The sequence below is a fragment of the Marmota flaviventris genome, chromosome 12, assembly GCF_047511675.1.
Source record: "Marmota flaviventris isolate mMarFla1 chromosome 12, mMarFla1.hap1, whole genome shotgun sequence".
NCBI lineage: Eukaryota > Metazoa > Chordata > Mammalia > Rodentia > Sciuridae > Marmota > Marmota flaviventris.
The window spans coordinates 101,602,573-101,620,351 of record NC_092509.1 but is presented as its reverse complement, the minus strand read 5'-3'; the positions used below and the strand labels follow the sequence as shown (position 1 = coordinate 101,620,351).

General features: G+C 48.9%; 1 protein-coding gene and 1 non-coding gene across 3 annotated transcripts in view; one reads left to right on the top strand and one right to left on the bottom strand.

Moving 5' to 3' along the window:
- The first annotated feature begins 221 nt into the window (after positions 1-221).
- Tnn (tenascin N) overlaps positions 222-17,779 on the top strand; it is a 73,368-nt gene continuing 55,810 nt past the window's right edge. Inside the window, exons 1-6 of one of the 2 annotated variants that reach the window (XM_071600290.1) lie at positions 222-303; positions 8,807-9,250; positions 10,693-11,067; positions 11,568-11,831; positions 15,374-15,559; positions 16,916-17,005. In XM_071600290.1, coding sequence (XP_071456391.1) covers positions 8,842-9,250; positions 10,693-11,067; positions 11,568-11,831; positions 15,374-15,559; positions 16,916-17,005 — 1,324 coding nt within the window. In that variant the 5' untranslated portion in view covers positions 222-303; positions 8,807-8,841. Of the gene's footprint in view, positions 304-8,806; positions 9,251-10,415; positions 11,068-11,567; positions 11,832-15,373; positions 15,560-16,915; positions 17,006-17,779 lie in introns of those variants that run through there. The other variant, XM_071600289.1, reaches the window with a different exon arrangement.
- On the bottom strand, positions 6,935-7,007 carry Trnag-ucc (transfer RNA glycine (anticodon UCC)). Its single transcript has one exon. It is a non-coding gene; the product is annotated as a tRNA-Gly (tRNA).

Sequence of the window (17,779 nt, the reverse complement as noted above, 5' to 3'; positions counted from 1 at the left end):
AGCCTTTAGTATTTTTAGCTCCTGTGTAATCGAAGTGAAAAAGAGGGGGAAATGTATATTTTTTTCTCCCCTAGTTAGAATAAGAGGATGAATTACTCAATCTTTAAAGGAATCTCTGCCAGGAAGGGAGGAAAATACCCAAGAGTCCCCTTTGGCTCCTCCCCTGGCCTAGACAGGATTTAAACTCAGGGAGGGAAGCCAAGGAGAGAAGAGTGAGGACAGACCAGCACCAGGGTCTTCAGCACCAGGAGCCCAGCTTGCAGGAGACAGGGGTGCCGGAAGCAGTGCCCAGCCGCCTCCCAGGTAAGTGCACCCATCGCTGAAGCTCTGCCTGTGAGAGGGAAGAAGGCCGCCCGGTGTGGATGGTCAGGGGCCACTGGACTCGCGTGCCTCAGTTCAAACCTGAAAACCCAAGCAGTGTAATGCAGGTTAAATTCAATTCAGGAAATATCTTCCAGGACCTGCGTACGACATCCTCAGCCAGAGTCACACTCTGTCCTCCGACAGGACTAAGTCCAGCATCTCCTTATCTGGCCAAATGCGGTTGGTGTTGTACTAGCTGCTACCTGGAGTAGGACATGTTTAGATAAAGTGTTTCCTTGGAGTCGATCTAGCATGTATTTCTCATCTTTTTTCTTTGTTGACTTCTTTACAATGTCAAAAACCTCCTTAAAAAAGTTCTTATCTGTTATATCTCACTGTTCTTTTAAATCCTAAAACTGAATTTTTATTTCAGTTATGATCAGGAAGCTAGTATAATTTTCCCTTTTTCTGGATTTCACATGCACCAACGAAGATTATATTTGCAAACTCACTTGCAGAACTTTGAGTTTTAATTGATCTTAATTATTACCTGTAAGAGGACAATTTCTTTTTCCCAAATTCCCAGTTACCCTCACAATGCCTCAAGGAAACCATTTTGAAACATCTCAAGAATGATGTGATTGGACTAGTTTTTGGAGGTCTGACTTTATTATTAATTTTTGTGGTTGGGAGGGAGCTGGGGAAAGAGGAGAAAGAATGAATGAGACTGTGCAGGATTTCACTTTAAAGTATAAAACTTGAGTTACTTAGATAAACATTAAAAAAAAAAAAAGGAACAATCTCAGTATAGAAATAACGAGTTCCCACAGCTGGAAATAGATAAGCCACAATGTCCAAGTCACTGGTGTCAGCACCAAGATGTTAGGTGATGCCTTCTGGGCCTGGGCTATGCACTAGAAGCTGGCAGGGACAGGATGTGCATGAAGACTCATTGCCATTGGCATTTGGGCATTAGTTGCAGATCCAGAGTGACAGCTACAGTGTGGGGAGCAGGGACTCAGGCAGAAACAGTGTCAGCACCAGTGTCCTCTTTTCTGAGGAGGGATAAAAGCACCTGACATGCTTCCACCCCACTTTGAGTCCTGCTGTATGCCCAAGTATGCAGACTGCAGCTGACTTCCAAAACAGAGAAAATGGGACAGATGACTCCAAATCGTCTCGTGGCTTCTGGTTTGCATCCAGTGCTGTTCTGTGGTTTGAAATGGAGGGTAGACTAAGGTCTGTTTCTGAGAAATGCCTGAGGGAGTTGTGCCCAGGCCCATGGAAACTCTTGTCCATCCACCACTCATTCCATAGCCCTGGCTCCTATAGGGTTTGGCTGCAGACATGAGATCATGGTTTAGGTTCTGTAGCAGCATTTGGAGCCACCAATCTGAGCCTGTGAAGCTGAGCTCTCAGGCCTAATCTCTGATGGACAGGGGCTTTGCCTGTTCCACAGTGGACTCTCATTAATGCCAACCAGCTGCCACGGAATTATCTGCCCAGCGAGTGTGGGTGGAACAGGGCAGATCCTTGGAAATTAGCAATGGCTTCTCCTCCTTGATGGAAGGCAGAGACTTTGAAGTTATTCAATATGTGGAAAACCACACGTTAAACTAAACAAAGGATTTTAACTTTTCATTATGTGCCTCTCTTCATTATCATTTAGCTGGAGCAGAGTTTGCCATAGATGCCCCTTATACCCTTGGGGAATAGGGTTAATTCTGTATCAAATATCAGTCAGCTAGGGATTGGGTGTTTGGTTGGATGTGGAAAAAGAAGGTTCCTGAATTTAGGCCCTGTATCCATTTTATCTTGAAAGCTAAAGGAGGAATTTCTGTGAGAAAGTACCTCATCCCTATAGGGGTGAGTGAACGCTCTGCCTGATGTTCAGGAAGAATCTCACAAGTGCTTAGCATAGCGCCTGGCATGTAAAAATGCTTGGAAAGTGGGAGCTACTGTTATCATCACCCACTTGAGCCTTTTCAAGGCAGATTAAAATTCAGTTGACAAAACAAAATAAGCCTGATGGGACCCCTGAGAAGCGACTGAGTGCTAACACTAGTTCAGGCGCCCCCTTTATCCTTTCTACTGTAGTGGGCAGCAACCCTGAAGGGAAGAGGTCTTCAGGAAGATGGTCATTGCGCCACGGTGTGAGAATCATCTGCAGGCACTTCCTGGGGGCTCACTGGGTGGATCCAATTGAACTGGGGTGGGGTGCACCCAGAATATGACCATATTAGGCCTATCACATAATGCCACAGTCTCATCCTCATCCTCACCTAGCCATCCCGAATCCTGTGTGGAATGGCTATGTAGACAGTTCAGTGTCACAGAGACTAGAAATAAAAGTGCTTGTATGTACCTGGTTCAACTGGGAGTTGACCTAGGGGAGACAATGTGCCTTGGATGCCACTCACTCTTCCATACTGAGGGAGGAAGAGAGAGAGAGGAGAGGTCTTCAGTGCAGAATGAGTTGAGCCAGCATGGGTTCCTCAGCCACTGAGAACTCACTCTCCTGGACCAAGTACTTGGGTCACAAGACCCCCGAGTCACCCCTGAGTCATCTGGGGCCTAGGTTGGGGATCACCAGCAAAACATGCTCAAGAGAATTAACAAAGGAGTGACAAGTTTGCCAGTGACATTTGTGATTGATGCATCCCTAGCGTCCACCTCCTTCATTTCCCTCCATAGTTCAGTGATGTCCACTTTGTCATTTGGGGACAGAATATCTTAAGTGACTCCTCTGGAACTCCAGGATAATACCATTTTCCCCCCTAAAAGCTAAAGCAGTGGCTCTCATTTGCCTGTGGTCAACCATACAGGCAGGATGAGGTAATGAGGGAATGAGAGAAGGACCTGGATAAAGATCTGTAACAGTGGTTAGAAACTGGCTACCGATCTCTTTGGTGTAATTAGTACTGTTATTTCCTGACCCAGAGTGTGTGTCCTTCTTTGGAGAGAATGAGGTGACACAGAGGTCTTCTGGCCTGGGGTCGGAGAGGACTGTTGGGATTGGGAGTCTGGCCTTCTCTCCTATCAGAATCTGCCCCAGCACACAGGGACCTTGCGCACTGTGGTGTCTCCTGGGAAGGGAATTCTCCAGCTTCTCATGAAACTGGCTGGGATTTAACTCCCTATTTGGGAAAGAGCTCATCTTTCCAAGGACCAAGGGATACTAAGGGGTCCTTAACACCTCTAGACACCTCTAACAGAGAATGTCATCAATTGACCACCAGCATTTTGAGGATTAAATGAGAATAATGTTTGTAAAGTATTTGGCACAGTACCCATCACCTTTAAACACCCAAATTCCAGTGGCTATTATTTAGTTCAGAAAATATTTAGCCAGAACTGTACTGTGAGACTGGGAATACAGAGGGTATCAACACAGTTTTAGCCACTGTCATCCCTGAGCTTATAAGGATATCTGGGTAGAAGCATCCATATGGATTTGGGGGCTGTTAATGTTTGTCTGGAAATTAAAGCCACAGAACTAGGTGCAGCTACCAAGAGGACGTAGAGCACAGGCAGAGAGCCCTGAGACATCAGCAGGTCTCTGAAGGCAGACCCGAGGGCCATCCATCCAGCTCAGACTCAGCAAAACCTTCAGAAGAACAATACCAAGCAGTTTGTTCCTGTCTCTCTGCTGTACCCAGCCCTCTCCTGTAGTCAGAATTAAACACATGCTCAGCTGCAGCAAGACAGTGAATTTGACGAGCCCCTGGTTTCCAGGTTTCTTGTAGGCACTTTTCCTGTATGTAAATGCCCTTTGCCTCTTGCACTCCTGCAGCATTTACCCCACTTTCCATAGGGAGCTACCCCTCCATAGGATGAATATTCATCTCTATTCACAAGTCTCATCCTGTGTTTTTCTCCGTGAAACTGGGAGCCCTCCAACCCAGCCCTGGGGAGCGCAGTCTGTGGTGTGCAGTGCATACCTAAGCAGCGATGAAGTCATCCCTTCCTTGTGCTGTTCAACATGGAAAGTCTCCTGCCACGTGTTGGAGTGGGAGCCCACAGCTTCTCTCCTTGCTCGCTACACTTGTTAGGTTGAGGATTTCCCAGCTCATCTTCTTTCGAGAAATTACCCTGCCCAGGAAAATCTGATCTCAACATGTGAAATCCGAGAGGCTGCAATTAATGAGGACATCTTGTTACAATTCAGAAGGACAGGCGACAGGGAGGGCTGCGAGAGCTTCTGGGGTTTCTCATATTCCAGGCTTCAAAACAAACACAGTGAGACGGGCTTTGGGCAGCCTTGCTGTGGTTTATGGCGAGAGTCCCTGGCTTTTTTGCATTTGTTCAGAACTAATTCAGAAAAACATCTGCACTCCATTTAGGTCTCAGGAATAGTCAGCATAGGCTGGGGGTGGGCAGAGAGGCTTCTCTGGCTCTGTTGCTCCCCAGGAGGGGGATTTAGGGTGGAAACACTGTAGGAGCTTTGGTGATGGATGTGTGCTGTTACTGGAAATTGCAGAGCGTGCAAGCTGAAGGGCCCCATAGCTGGAGACCCCACACCTGAAGTGTGGCCTTGCCCTCCTCTGTGGTGTGGTCAGAGGCACTTGGCTCAGTGTCTCTGAGCCTCAGTTCCCACCCTGAGGAGAAAGTGGGGAACTGGAGCGTGTCTTTTGTATCACAGGGCTGCACCTTTTAAGATGGCGATGGCGACATCTCATTATTTCTGTCCATCTGCCTTCTAACTCACTACAGGCTTTCCTGCTTCCTCCATCCTCACATAAGTCCCCAGCAGATTCCCGAGTTTTCTGGTTGCTTTTGGGCTTAGAAAAGAACCACTTTTTGAAGGCAAATCTGTTTCAATATCAGAGCCTCAGTTTCCTTCCTCTCTCCCAGCTCAGGCATGAGGTTGGAGACCACACGCAGGAGGGCAGGGCCATGGTCAGCCAGGTACTTCCCTTCTTCCACTTATCACCAACCGAGAGCAGCTCTGGCTTCCCCGGGTGCTGCCTGTTGCATGGTGGGGGCTGGGGAAGCAGGCCAAGGGCTCTCTTATTTATCTGGGACTGTACTTCCCTCCAGTTACTGAATGCCCATGAAATGGCAAACTCTGAGCCAAGTGCCCACCTCTGAATTAGTCTTGGCCAGAGTCAGGTATTGGTCTCTCTCCCTGCCACCCCCCTGTTCTCCCTAAACTCACCCCAACCCAAACCTGTCTTAAAGCAGCTCTCTTTAAAGTCTGCAGACACTTATTACCCACTGTCCAAATCCCAGGACAGTAAGAACTGCCCCGACCATCCCACTCCCGCTGCGAGGGCAGAGCCCTGCTCCTGAGGTGCAGTAGGTGCTTGGAAATGTGAGCTGCCATGATTATTACTGGCCCCAATACACACTTTGGATGATTGGAGAATAAAGAGGAGTGAATGGAGCAAAATAGTAACACGAACTCTCTCTTCCAAAATGGCTAGAAGGGTACAAGCCCCCAGCACATTAAAATGGTTAAGGCTCCAGGGGGTGGAGGTGCTTCTACCCAGATGTGATCATTGCACACTGAGTACATGTGTTGAATTATCACACTGTGTCTGTAAAGCCTCACAGATGTTATGTCTCAATAAAAGAAGAACTCTTTATTGGCATCATTCTGATTAGTTCTCAGTGGTGGCACATCCCTTGGGTATGAGGTATATAGTACCTGTGTCCAAATGAGGGAATTGCCTGGGGACATGAATATACTAAATTCACTTGCTATTTGCATGAGACACTCATTTGTTATCTGTCGATACTGAGCTCATTTGCTGGTGGTGTAAGAACATCATGCTGACAGACCCAGCACAGGCTTGCAATAGTGTGGACCTGGTTTGAACCCTGCCTCTGCCACCTACTAGTTGAGCAACCCCTGGTAAGTGCTTTACCTCTCAGACCTGGTTTCCTCTCCCACTAAGTGAGGAGCACAACATTGACCTTCCACAGCACCTCTGAGCCTTAATAATGAGGCTCCATGCACCTGGCCAATGGCCAGCATGCAGCAGCAATTGGACAACAGAACTTTGCTGTAATGTATTGTAATATTATTATTTTTATTTAATTTTTTAAAAAATATTTATTTTTTAAGTTGTAGTTGGACATAATACCTTTATTCCATTCATTTATTTTTATGTGGTACTGAGGATCGAACCCAGCGCCCTGCGCGTGCTAGGTGAGCGCTCTACCACTGAGCCTCAATCCCAGCCCCCCATTATTTTTATTTTAAATAATAATTCTACCAGGGCCCTTCATCCTTTATTTCCTCTATTTTCTGATACCTCATAAATGATAACCATTTAAAAGATAAAATCTTTACTCTGTACTAGAATTTGTGATTAGGAAGGTTTATTCCTTTTTCTGACCTGTGTAGTTGTCCTCCAGGTCAGTTCTTTTGATGGTCTTGTGCTGTTCTAGCTATTAAGCTGGAAGAGAGGCAGCATCTGGCAAGGCCCTGTGAGGCTGCTAGGATGCTGACGATGGTCCAGCTCTCAACCTGATTGTGGGTGCAAGGCTGACTGATGTCTTTACCAGTCATTAAAGCAGAGCTGTTTATGTGCTGCTTTTTACTCCAAGTACAATCCTTCACAATTAAAAAAAAAAAAATGGGGATGAACAGGAAATCACTTTGGTAGGCTCTTTTTTTTTTTTTTGGCGGTACTGGGGATTAAACCCAGGGCTTTGTGCATGGAAGGCAAGCACTCTACCAACTGAGCTATATCCCCAGCCTTGGTAGACTCTTACAAACAAAACAAACCCCAGAATGTTTGTTGAGCTCTTGCTGGGTGCTGGGCACAGTGCTAAGCACTCTGATGACAGGAGGCAGCAGCATCCTTCCTGTCCGAGGAGGAGGCTAAAGCAGAGAAGGGCCCGCCCAAGGCTGACGCCCTGGGGCCTGTGTGGTTTGTTCTTAGGCTGCCTCTCACCATGTGCAGGAAAGCCTGGGTGGAGGAGGACACAGGCCCAGGAAAGGACTTTCAAACTCTCCCACCAACAATTAATTACAAGTTTGTGTGGGTTGCAGAAGCCCATTGTCAAGGGGCAGCTTGGTGGATGGGTTTCTAGATACCTGTGGCCACGCAAGCTCACCTCGTGAATGAGGTTCCTGTGTGTCCTGTGAGCCCACCTGGGTCTCTAGGTCTGCCCTGCCTTGACTCTTTAGTAGTCAGAGTATACAACTACCCAGATGGGAACTAGGGGAACCAGAGGGGAGAGGGGTCCATCTGCCACTGATGGCGGTGAAGGCCCGTATCGCCCCCTAGTGGCCAAGGAGGTGAAACATAACTGCCTGACACCAGGCCACCCTTGACCCCTGGCCTCGAGTAATAGGGACTGAACCCCTTAGTGTGAGACTCTGTGCCTTTGCCTTAAGACAACAATATGATGAACGCACCTTGGACCCCAGTCCTAAAGGTTCAGGTTAGCAGGGAGACAAGCTGTCTTCAAGAGCGACTACAAGAGACCACCAGAGTGGGACCATTCAGTACTCTGAACGCTTAGCAGAGGGAGAGCTGGTTTCCAGCTGGGGTGAGATAGAGGATGGGGGGCAGGGGAAGAGAGAGAGAGAGAGAGACCTCGTGGATGAGGTTCTTATGTTTTGTTGGTATGTCTGTGGAGGCAGGATGCTGGCTTTGCAGCCAGTGATTTGGATCTGAGTAAAGATCTGCCCTTGAGGCTGTGGTGTCCAGGGTGACTTGTTCGGCCTCTGAGCCTCTACTTTCTCGTCTGCGCAAAGTAACATGACATCACTGTGATGAGCCTGGTCTTTGGAGTCAGGTTATCTGGTCTCAAATCCTCCGACTGGGATGGGGCTGCAGCTCAGTGGTACAGTGCTTGACTGGCATGTTTGAGGCGCTGGGCTCCATTCCTAGCTCCTCTCTCTCTCTCTCTCACACACACACACACACACATACACACACACACACACACAAATAAGTTAAAAAATCCTGCCACTTTTGTTTGTGTGCCTGTGAGCAAATCATGTAAGGTAGCTGTAGCTGTATCTCAGTTTCCCTGTCTGTAAAATAGGAGTAATAATATATTTCACAAAGGGTCACCAGGCTCTAATGAGTTAGCTGATGTGAAGCCCTTGGAATAGTGCCTCTCACATCGCAAGGACTCCACGTGCAGCTATTATTGCTGATATTATGCAGAGGATAATATTAGGGCTGTTGACAAGATTAGGGATTAGGATCAAAGCCTGGCACACAGTGGGCTCTCAACACAAGACGGCTGTTCTCCTTGCTATTGTCAAAGTGCAGGTGAACCTAGAATTAGAAGTGAGAGCAAGGAAGCTCCAGATGGTGTGAACAGGGTAAGCAAAGGCAGGAGGCAGGACCATGCCTGTGTGAGCAAGGAACAGAAAATAATATTGCTCAGCCCTCAGGAGATCTAGGATGAGTTCTTTCTGTTGGCTTCCCATCTTCCTATGGCCTCTTTAGGAACTGCTAAAAACACCAGTTTCCCTCAACAAATCGCATGGCTTTTTTTTTTTTTTTTTTTTTGTATTTTTTTATGGCTACAGGTCTCAGGGAGGGTCTGCTCCTTGTCTCTCCAAGGATGGGTCTCCAGGGAATGTCCAGCTTCCCCCTGGGGCTCCTGCTTGGCTCTGTGTTCCTGGTGGCTTCGGCCCCAGCCATGCCTGAGTCTCAGGGCTGCAGCAACAAGGAGCAACAGGTGACCGTCAGCCACACCTACAAGATTGATGTGCCCAAGTCTGCCCTGGTCCAGGTGGAGACTGATCCCCAGTCCCTCAGTGATGATGGGACCTCGCTCTTGGCCCTGGGGGAGGCCGGGGAGGAGCAGAACTTCATCTTCAGGCACAACATCCGCCTTCAGACGCCACAGAGGGACTGTGATCTGGCAGACAGCGTCCAGGACCTCCTGTCCCGGGTGAAGAAGCTGGAGGAAGAGATGGCAGAGATGAAGGAGCAGTGCAGCGTCCAGCGCTGCTGCCCAGGAGCTGCTGGTGAGTTGGCCAGTCACTCAGCACCCACTTGGGGCACCCACGGGCCTCAGGAGCACTCTGAGGCTGCACAGTCTCACATCTCACTCTGGGTTTTCTCTGGGATCCGGCTCGTTCCCACTATTTATTCCTTGGTTTCAGCTCCAGGGGACATCTGGATGCCTGATCAGGGAGGGACCAGCAGCTCTTGAAGACACCAGACTCCTGGGGCAATGTTTCCAGATGGGTGTGGCTTCTAGGGGCTTTCTTACCTGCGGATCCAATCTCCACTCAAAGGGGAAGCAGTGGGGTGTGCAGGAAAGATGGAGGCCAACTGTGACTTGGCAAATTCCTTAAGTCTCCTCAACTGTCCAGTCAGGATGATTCCATCAGCCAGCCTAGTTCTGAGAATTACAGATGATATGTAATAGATTCCTGGCCAGTGATAGATGTTCTGGAGGTTGTGACTATTTAATTAGTAATAAAATGTCACAATTTGATTTTACAAATAATGAAGTTCCCTCTGTCCCACCCTTTTAAAAACATAAGACACCTAGATTGAACCAGAGGACAACCAATGGCACAGATTTTTATATCTGAAGGAATTGCTAGGGTTGAGAGAACTTCCTAAATGCCAGGTACAAATGTAGGCACCAGGGACACTGCCATGAATAGAACAGTGTGGACCAGTCCCTGAGGAGCCCCCTCTTAGACACATCCTTAGGAAGGAAAGGTGTTCTGAGAAGCCAGAAAGGTGTTCTGAGAATGGACAGAGAGGGCACTTCGCTGAGTGGCCTGCCCTTCCCCTGCCTCTTACCATAGAGGGCTACAGAACGGAGCCAGGTTAAATCCCCCTGCCAGGTCCCCGTGCCCATCATTGAGACTGGACTATTTTGTAGCTTCAGGGAATCCTTTTTTTCTGAGGCCTTCCTAGGTCTAGCCCCACTCACCCACGGCTAGAGGACAATCTCCCTCCTGCCTGGCAGAAGCCATGTCCCTTGCCCCACTCACCCACGGCTAGAGGACAATCTCCCTCCTGCCTGGCAGAAGCCATGTCCCTTGCCCCACTCACCCGCGGCTAGAGGACAATCTCCCTCCTGCCTGGCAGAAGCCATGTCCCTTTGTGTCAGCCAGCCAGCGACCTGCCACGTTGGAACATTCAAGGCCCATTCCTAGGAAAACACTGAACAGTTCTCATCATTCAGAGGGGACAGAACCCAGGGAGTCATCTGGGAAGGGAAAAGGGTGGTGTCCATAGCTTCTCAGACCAAGAAAAAGAGAAAAATGCCTGTAGCTTTGGCAGGTTAGAGGTGGGCCCAGCTGGAAGGGCCCGAGGCTCTGTCCTCCACGGGGAACTGGAACCGGGTCATCCCCGGAAGAGCCAGGCAAGACCCAGATACCCCGAGCCTTCTCTAACCCGTCTCCAAGGAGATGGCCATCCACCATGGTTTCCTGTCTTCCCCCAGACCTGAGCCGCCACTGCAGCGGCCACGGGACCTTCTCCCCTGACACCTGCAGCTGCCACTGCGAGCAGGGCTGGGAGGGCGCCGACTGCGAGCTGCCGGCCTGCCCCGGGGCATGCAGCGGTCACGGGCGCTGCGTGGACGGGCTCTGCCTGTGCGACGACCCCTACGTGGGGCCCGACTGCGCCTACCCGGCCTGCCCCCAGGACTGCAGTGGGCACGGCGTGTGCGTGCGCGGGGTCTGCCAGTGCCACGAGCACTTCACGTCGGAGGACTGCAGCGAGCAACGCTGTCCGGGCGACTGCAGCGGCCACGGCTTCTGCGACACTGGCGAGTGTTACTGCGAGCTGGGCTTCACTGGCCCCGACTGCTCCCAGGGTGAGAGCTGAGACGTGCCTTGGGGCCTTGTTTGCTTCCACCTATGGTCTCCACTCCTTGAACCATCACTTGCACTTGGTCCTGTGAGGGGGTATCGGCCTTCAGCCTACAGCAGATTCCCTGGAGGGCTTCTTAAACACGCATGCCCCAGAGCTTGTGATCCTGCAGGTCTGGGCTGGGGCCTGAGAATTTGCATTTCTACAAGTTCCCATGTAATGCTGATGCTGTTGGTTTGGGGCCTGAACTTTGAGGACCACTAAAGACTCTGTTTGTGGGGGTTTGCACCTGTCCTTCCCCACCATGTGGGAAGGTATCAGTATTAGCTCCTAACCAGATAACAGTTTAAGCATGTGTCCCGTAACAGGAGCATACTTAAGTCTCCTCCTCCAGGCCTGCCATCTTAGTGCCAAGTGTGCAGTAGGTGCTCACTGAACACCCACTGGCTAGATTCACATGCTTGTTCCACACCCACCCCTCACCTGTTCCTGTTCTGCACACAGTGGTGGCCCCCCAGGGCCTGCAGCTACTCAAGAGCACAGAGAATTCCCTGCTGGTGAGCTGGGAGCCCTCCAGTGATGTGGACCACTACCTCCTCAGCTATTATCCCCTGGGGAAGGAGCTCTCTGTGAAGCAGATCCAGGTGCCCAAGGAGAAGCACATCTATGAGATCCCTGGCTTGCTCCCTGGAACCAAGTATATAGTCACCCTGCGCAACGTGAAGAAAGATATTTCCAGCAGCCCTCAGCATCTCCTGGCCACAACAGGTGAGGAAGCAGCCAGATGCCCCCAGGTTTCCCAGGAGAGGCCCCATTTTGGGTGTTTTCTTACACTTTCCCCACAGATACCCTTCTGTGGGTCAGGACATTGTCCTAGTAGATAGTTTGAAAAACACAACCATTAGGTTCTGGAGAAGAGTCCCAGTTCTGTCTTCTCTCGCTGCTCCCAGATTATTGGGTCCTTCATGTCAGTAATGGCAGCCTGCTGATTTGGGGTTTAAGGGGTCCTTTGTGTCACTGAAATTAGTCAGGTCTGGCTGCTTTGCACCCCACATAAGCAGCCAAAGAGTAAACCTGCATCCCTGGCCCTTCATGGAGACTCCAAAGCCTTCAGCAAGTTCAAGTAGGAATGCGTAAGAAGCTGCCGAAGCTGCCTGCGTCAGTTAGATTCATCTCAGCAGGAAAGAGGAAAACACAACTGAAGGAAGTTTAGGGAAGAGTGTCTAGCCTCACAGGGAAAGAGGCATGTTGGAGAGCAAAACACGAGGACTAGCATCAGTGGAGATCCAGCCCAGCCAGAAAGGGAGAGGGGCAGGCACTGGTACTCAATGTAGAGAAATGTTCAGGAAAGATACCTGATGAGGCACTTTTGGTGAAGGAATGCAGGCAGGCACTGTTTCCCCACAGGAAGGGAGTGAAGATCAGTTTCTTGAACTCTCTCCTGCTTTCTGCTGGCGACTGCTGCTGGCTGATCCCAGAGGCTAGAGGGCAAGGCCCTTGGCTAACTTGATTCATAGAGGTTGCAACCTGCGCTAGAGAGTAGGATGGAGGCTGGTGGGGCCTGGCTTGCAGGGACAGTCTCCTGGGTACCACCAAATACCACCAAAATATTTGGAAGAACAAGCATCATGGCTAATATGATCAGGGCAAATGGGTTTTCCTCTCGGTGAATGCAAAGCCAATGAGCCCAACCAGGAAACAAGAGTGGAGAGAGCTTTAATACTTGCAGCAGGTGCACAGAGTGCCAGGGATAACTCTCAAAGCAGTGTTCTCCTCTGAACAAAGCAAGCTGGGGCTTTTATTAGGAAACTCATACATATTCATTTAGGAAAGACTCAAAATCACTTGTAGAGGTGGGCATATTCCTGAGCATGCCCAGTTTGAGGTCAAAAATTATAGATTGAAAAAAAAATGGTAGATAGGGATGCCTCTGGGCGAAGAATTTAGTATTATAATAAAAAGAATGAGTCAGAGTGACTTAGCCATTTTGGCTGTCCTGGTAAGTTTCTCTGAAGGTTTTTAACGACAGCAGTAGCAAAAATAGCTTTGAAAGCACTGCTGATAGTCTTTTGAAGTGGCAGAGGCTTTTCCCCTGTTAGTATAGGTTCTTGCCCCTAAAATTGCCTATCTAGCAGCTAATATTCACTTCTTAGAAATTTTTGTTTCCTCATGAAAGTTCTTAAAGCAACTTAGATCTTCCAGGGTTTGGAGAAATCTCGCTGTTTGAAAGATTCCGATTCATTCCTTTACTCAAAACATTTTAACTGAGCACCTGTCATGTGCCAGATACTGTACAGGGGCTGATGATCCTCCTGGGAGAGAGCCAGGTAGATCCACGTGGGTGGGACTTTGGCATGTAATGAGTCATCTTTGCAGAAATGCCAGGCTGCTTGTCCTTCTTTGATGGTAGGAATAGGGTGGGGGAGGGATGGGTCAGAATTGAAAAGGGCCAGGAAAGACAGTACCTTGAGGGCACAATTTCTGATCACCCTTGTTGGTGCCCTCTAGCCAAAGACACCTAGTTACATCTCTGTAGTTGAACAGGTTGGATTTATTGATTGTTTTAGCTTGGAGAATGCACACCATGGGGACTCGTGGGGACATCTCAGTAAGAGAGTGTAAGAAAGGACTGGAGTGTATGGAGGACTGGTTATAGGCTTGGGTTAGGTAATTTGGGGGAACTAGGGGTAATTCTGTGGGTGGTATCTTAGAGGATCTTATCTAGAAAGAGGATAGACTGGAGGGAGGCTGAAGGAGAGGGGATGTTTCATTGTTTGTGTGGCAACAGTCATATTTGTGTCTGTGTTCAGATGTGGTCACAGAATGGCCTGTTTTTGCTACAGAGTGGTCTTGTCTGATGCTCATGTTCTGGTAAGGGCTCTAGGTCCAACAGAACACCAAGCCCTAGCTGTGAAAAGCCCTAACTGCTTTTCTCCTTTCCCTCTTTTTATCTGTAGCTGCATCTGCCTACAGACAGGAGTGTCTAGCCTCAAAGGGAAAGAGTAATATCTGTTCAGAAAGTTGTAGCAACCCCTATTGGCATCTTGCTCTAGGGACTTGTAGAGTCTGGCTACTGTGAGGTTTGTCTTTCTGTCTAATCTGATTCAAGTTAAAACCTCTGTCTTTTGCTCTTCAGGGGAGCCTCAGACCCAGCAAGGCTTATCATCCTCATCATAATCTTGAACATTCTCATTAAGTCCTTGCCTTTTCATTTGTGAACCCCTCCCAAATCCCTTAAGCCATGTAGGCCCTCTGCTACCATCTGCGTGTCACCTTCGTTACTCTCCTCCTGACCTGTCTCTCAGGAATTTCATCTTTGAAGGATGTCAAGAAACAGGACCTGGGCTACAGGTGGAAGCCAGCATTGGGAGGGCATGCTTCCGAGAAAGGCTTCGAGGGGCTTTATTCTTAACATAGGGAGTCAGGGACACTCCAGGGGACCAAGGGACCTTGACATCACCAAGTTCACACCCTGCCTGATGCATGAGTTCCCTGACCCACATCCTTGACAACTGGTCAACCAGCTGGGTGGGAACACCTCCAAAGAGGTGAAGGTGGAGAAGTGACTGTGGAAGAGGACAAGGCTGAGAACCTGGGGACTTGTCTTCCCTTCAAGGTCAGTCTCGATTGGCCTGGGAATAGCTGTTGGAATTCAAAGTACTCCCCAAAGACTCCAGTCAGTGCCCTGCTCTCCGAAGTTCTTCCCTAAGAGCCACATCAATGATCCATTTCTCTGTATTAATTATAATTTTACAGTTCTTTTCCCCTGAGTGGAAGGGCAAATGTTTAGCCTAAAGTACTTTGCTATGAATAAAGCTGAGCAGGTGCTCTCCTGCTTCACAGGGGAGGCAGCTGGGGCAGCATAAGAACACCAGGTACCTGGCGGAAGTACTAACATTTGTTAGAACTGCAGGAAGGCTTCATAGAAGGACCAAGTTGAAATTCACCTACTCTATAGTTCAGCTTTGAGTTAATCCTTAGAGAAGAATTTGCAAGTGAAGGGCTATAATTTGGGAGATGGAGGGAGGAGCTACGTGTATGACGATAGAAGTTATACTATAGAAAATTTGGAATGCGTTTCCCAAACTTTACGCAGAAAGTCCAGAGCGTCTCATTCTGAGGTGGTCTCTTAGGGAAGGGATGCTGCCCCTGAAGGGTGACCACTTAATTCAGAGCAATATCTGATCCTTGTTAAGGACCCTGTCCTAGGGTTGAGGCCAGCTCTCTCTGTGTAGCTGATGGCCATTACAGACTATGGGGACCTCTGCTTCTCACTGCTGTCTCCTGTGCTCTCTGACCCCTGACCCTAGATCTTGCTGTGGTTGGCACTGCCTGGGTGACAGAAGAGACGGAAAACTCCCTGGATGTGGAGTGGGAGAACCCGCCGACCCAGGTGGACTACTACAAGCTGCTGTATGGGCCCTTGACAGGGCAGGAGGTGGCTGAAGTCACTGTGCCCAGGAGCAGTGACCCAAAGAGCCGATATGACATCACTGGTAAGAGCTGCACTGAGGACGTGAGGTGTTTGCTGAGGAGGGGGAAGTGGGGGGGGGTTGGGGGTGGTGGGAGGAGGTTGAGATAGGTCTGTGGAGCCCTGGGAGGGTTGGGTTGGCAGGCCCTGGAGGGGTTCCTGTTTTAGATGACTGAGTAGTTGCTGGAAGCTGGAACTCAGGAAACGGGGATGCAGAGAGGTTGAGTTTTGCAAGGCTTGAAGTTTATATAATTCTCAGGGCCTTGTGTGTGTGTGTGTGTGTGTGTGTGTGTGTGTGTGTGTGTGTTGGGGATTGAACCCAGGGCCTTGTGTGTGCCAGGCAAGCACTCTACCAACTGAGCTATATCCCCAGCCCCTTTCAGGGCCTCTTGAAGAGCAGGAGTGCGCAGTTTTGAGTAGTCGCCTGGGAAGGAGCCCTTGCAAGTTGGGGCCCCAAGGCTTATTCGCTCCATGGCCAACCTTCCTCTGCGGCCTTGTTCTGCCCTCTTCTCCTTCCGAGAACATCTTGGGGTCCTCTGTGTTGGTGGACTGGAGTAGGAATATGTGCATATCCATGCACTACTTTTTTCTGAACTTTGCCCCTGGGGTCTGAATATTTGTATAAGGAGGAACAATCTCTCTCTCTCTCTCTTTTTTTTTTTTTTCTTTTTTTTTGGTACTGTGGACTGAACTCAGGGGCACTCGACCACTGAGCCACATCCCTAGCCCTCTTTTGTATTTTATTTAGAGAGAGGGTCTCACTGAGTTCTCACTTGCTGAGGCTGGCTTTGAACTCGCAATCCTCCTGCCTCAGCTTCTGGAGCCTCTGGGATTACAGGTGTTTGCCACAGTGCGTGGCTAGGGAGGAACAATCTTTCAAATTGCTTCTACAGAGAAATAATTTAAAAAAAAAGAAAAAGAAAGGTGTGGAGAGGGAGCTAGGTATTATAGTGAAAAGGAAAGAGACTTTTTTTGGCGTGGTGCTGGGGATTGAACCCAGGGCCTTGTGCATGTGAGGCACTCACTTTACCAACTGAGCTATATCCCCAGCATGGAAAGAGACTTTTAAGGGAAGATAATTGTTGGAAGCAGAAAAACATTTGGGGTTATGAATAAAATTGGGAGATAAGTGCTAGAAGGCCCAATAAGGAACCAGAGCTCGGACTTCACCTCCTCTGTCCTGTGCCCCCCACCATCAGCCTCTTCAGTGATGCCTTCTATTTCACCCATCCTGGGGCTCTTTATCTGCCCGTACCCTGAGTCTTTGGGAGGGAAGCAGAACCCCTCATCTCCCCTCCACAAGAGAAGTCTGGGGGAAAGGCAGTGTTGGGGGAGGGGGCTGGAGTCTGCCCTCACTCGAGCACTGGCTGCTTGTTTCCAGGTCTGCAGCCCGGGACAGAGTATAAGATCACAGTTGTCCCCATACGAGGCGATCTGGAGGGCAAGCCAATTCTCTTGAATGGCAGGACAGGTAAGAGCTGCTTGGCGATACTTGCATGTTTAATTGTGTTTGCATTCAGGTATTGTTCTTGGTCGACTCTTTCCTGGATAAAAATTCTAGGATTTGCAGGCAGAGAGATTCTACCTCTTTAGATGTGTGGACATCTTTTTTCAGGAACATGAGAGGGAAAGCAGACTTCTCCTGTTTCAAATTTTTCTTGCCTAGAAAATTTCCCCCATGATCCTGGAGTCAAAGGTACTCGGCACCTTTGTATTCATCTCAATTGTTTCAATCACTGGACTTTGGACCTAGGCACTCAGTTTCATATTACCCAAAGACAGGGTGGCCGGTAGGTTTTTTCTTGCCTGATTTGTTCCTGATGTTCACACTCAGGCTGTCCACTTTGAAATATGAAAATATATTAAAGGCCCTCACATGGGAGTAGTGGCATAGTTACTATCTGTGTATTGAGAAAATACATAATGACAAAATGTTACAAATCAGTAATTTGTAATTTATAAATTTATAACTTATATTAATCATAACAGAATTTGAAAACATCATAGGCATATATACAAGACATCTATGTAACAGCTTTTAAATAATACTTGCGTCTATATTGAATTGGGAGCCTCCTATAGTCACTCTGCTCCTGCCCGCCCCAGGTGGGAAGCTGTGATCTAGAAGGTGATGGAACTGGTGGAGGCTAATTCTTGGAGACAACAAAGATGGGATCTTTGGATTTTGAATCTTCCTTGGAAATTTTTTTAGTTCTGTAAGGGTCCGGCGAAGCGTCGGAGAAAG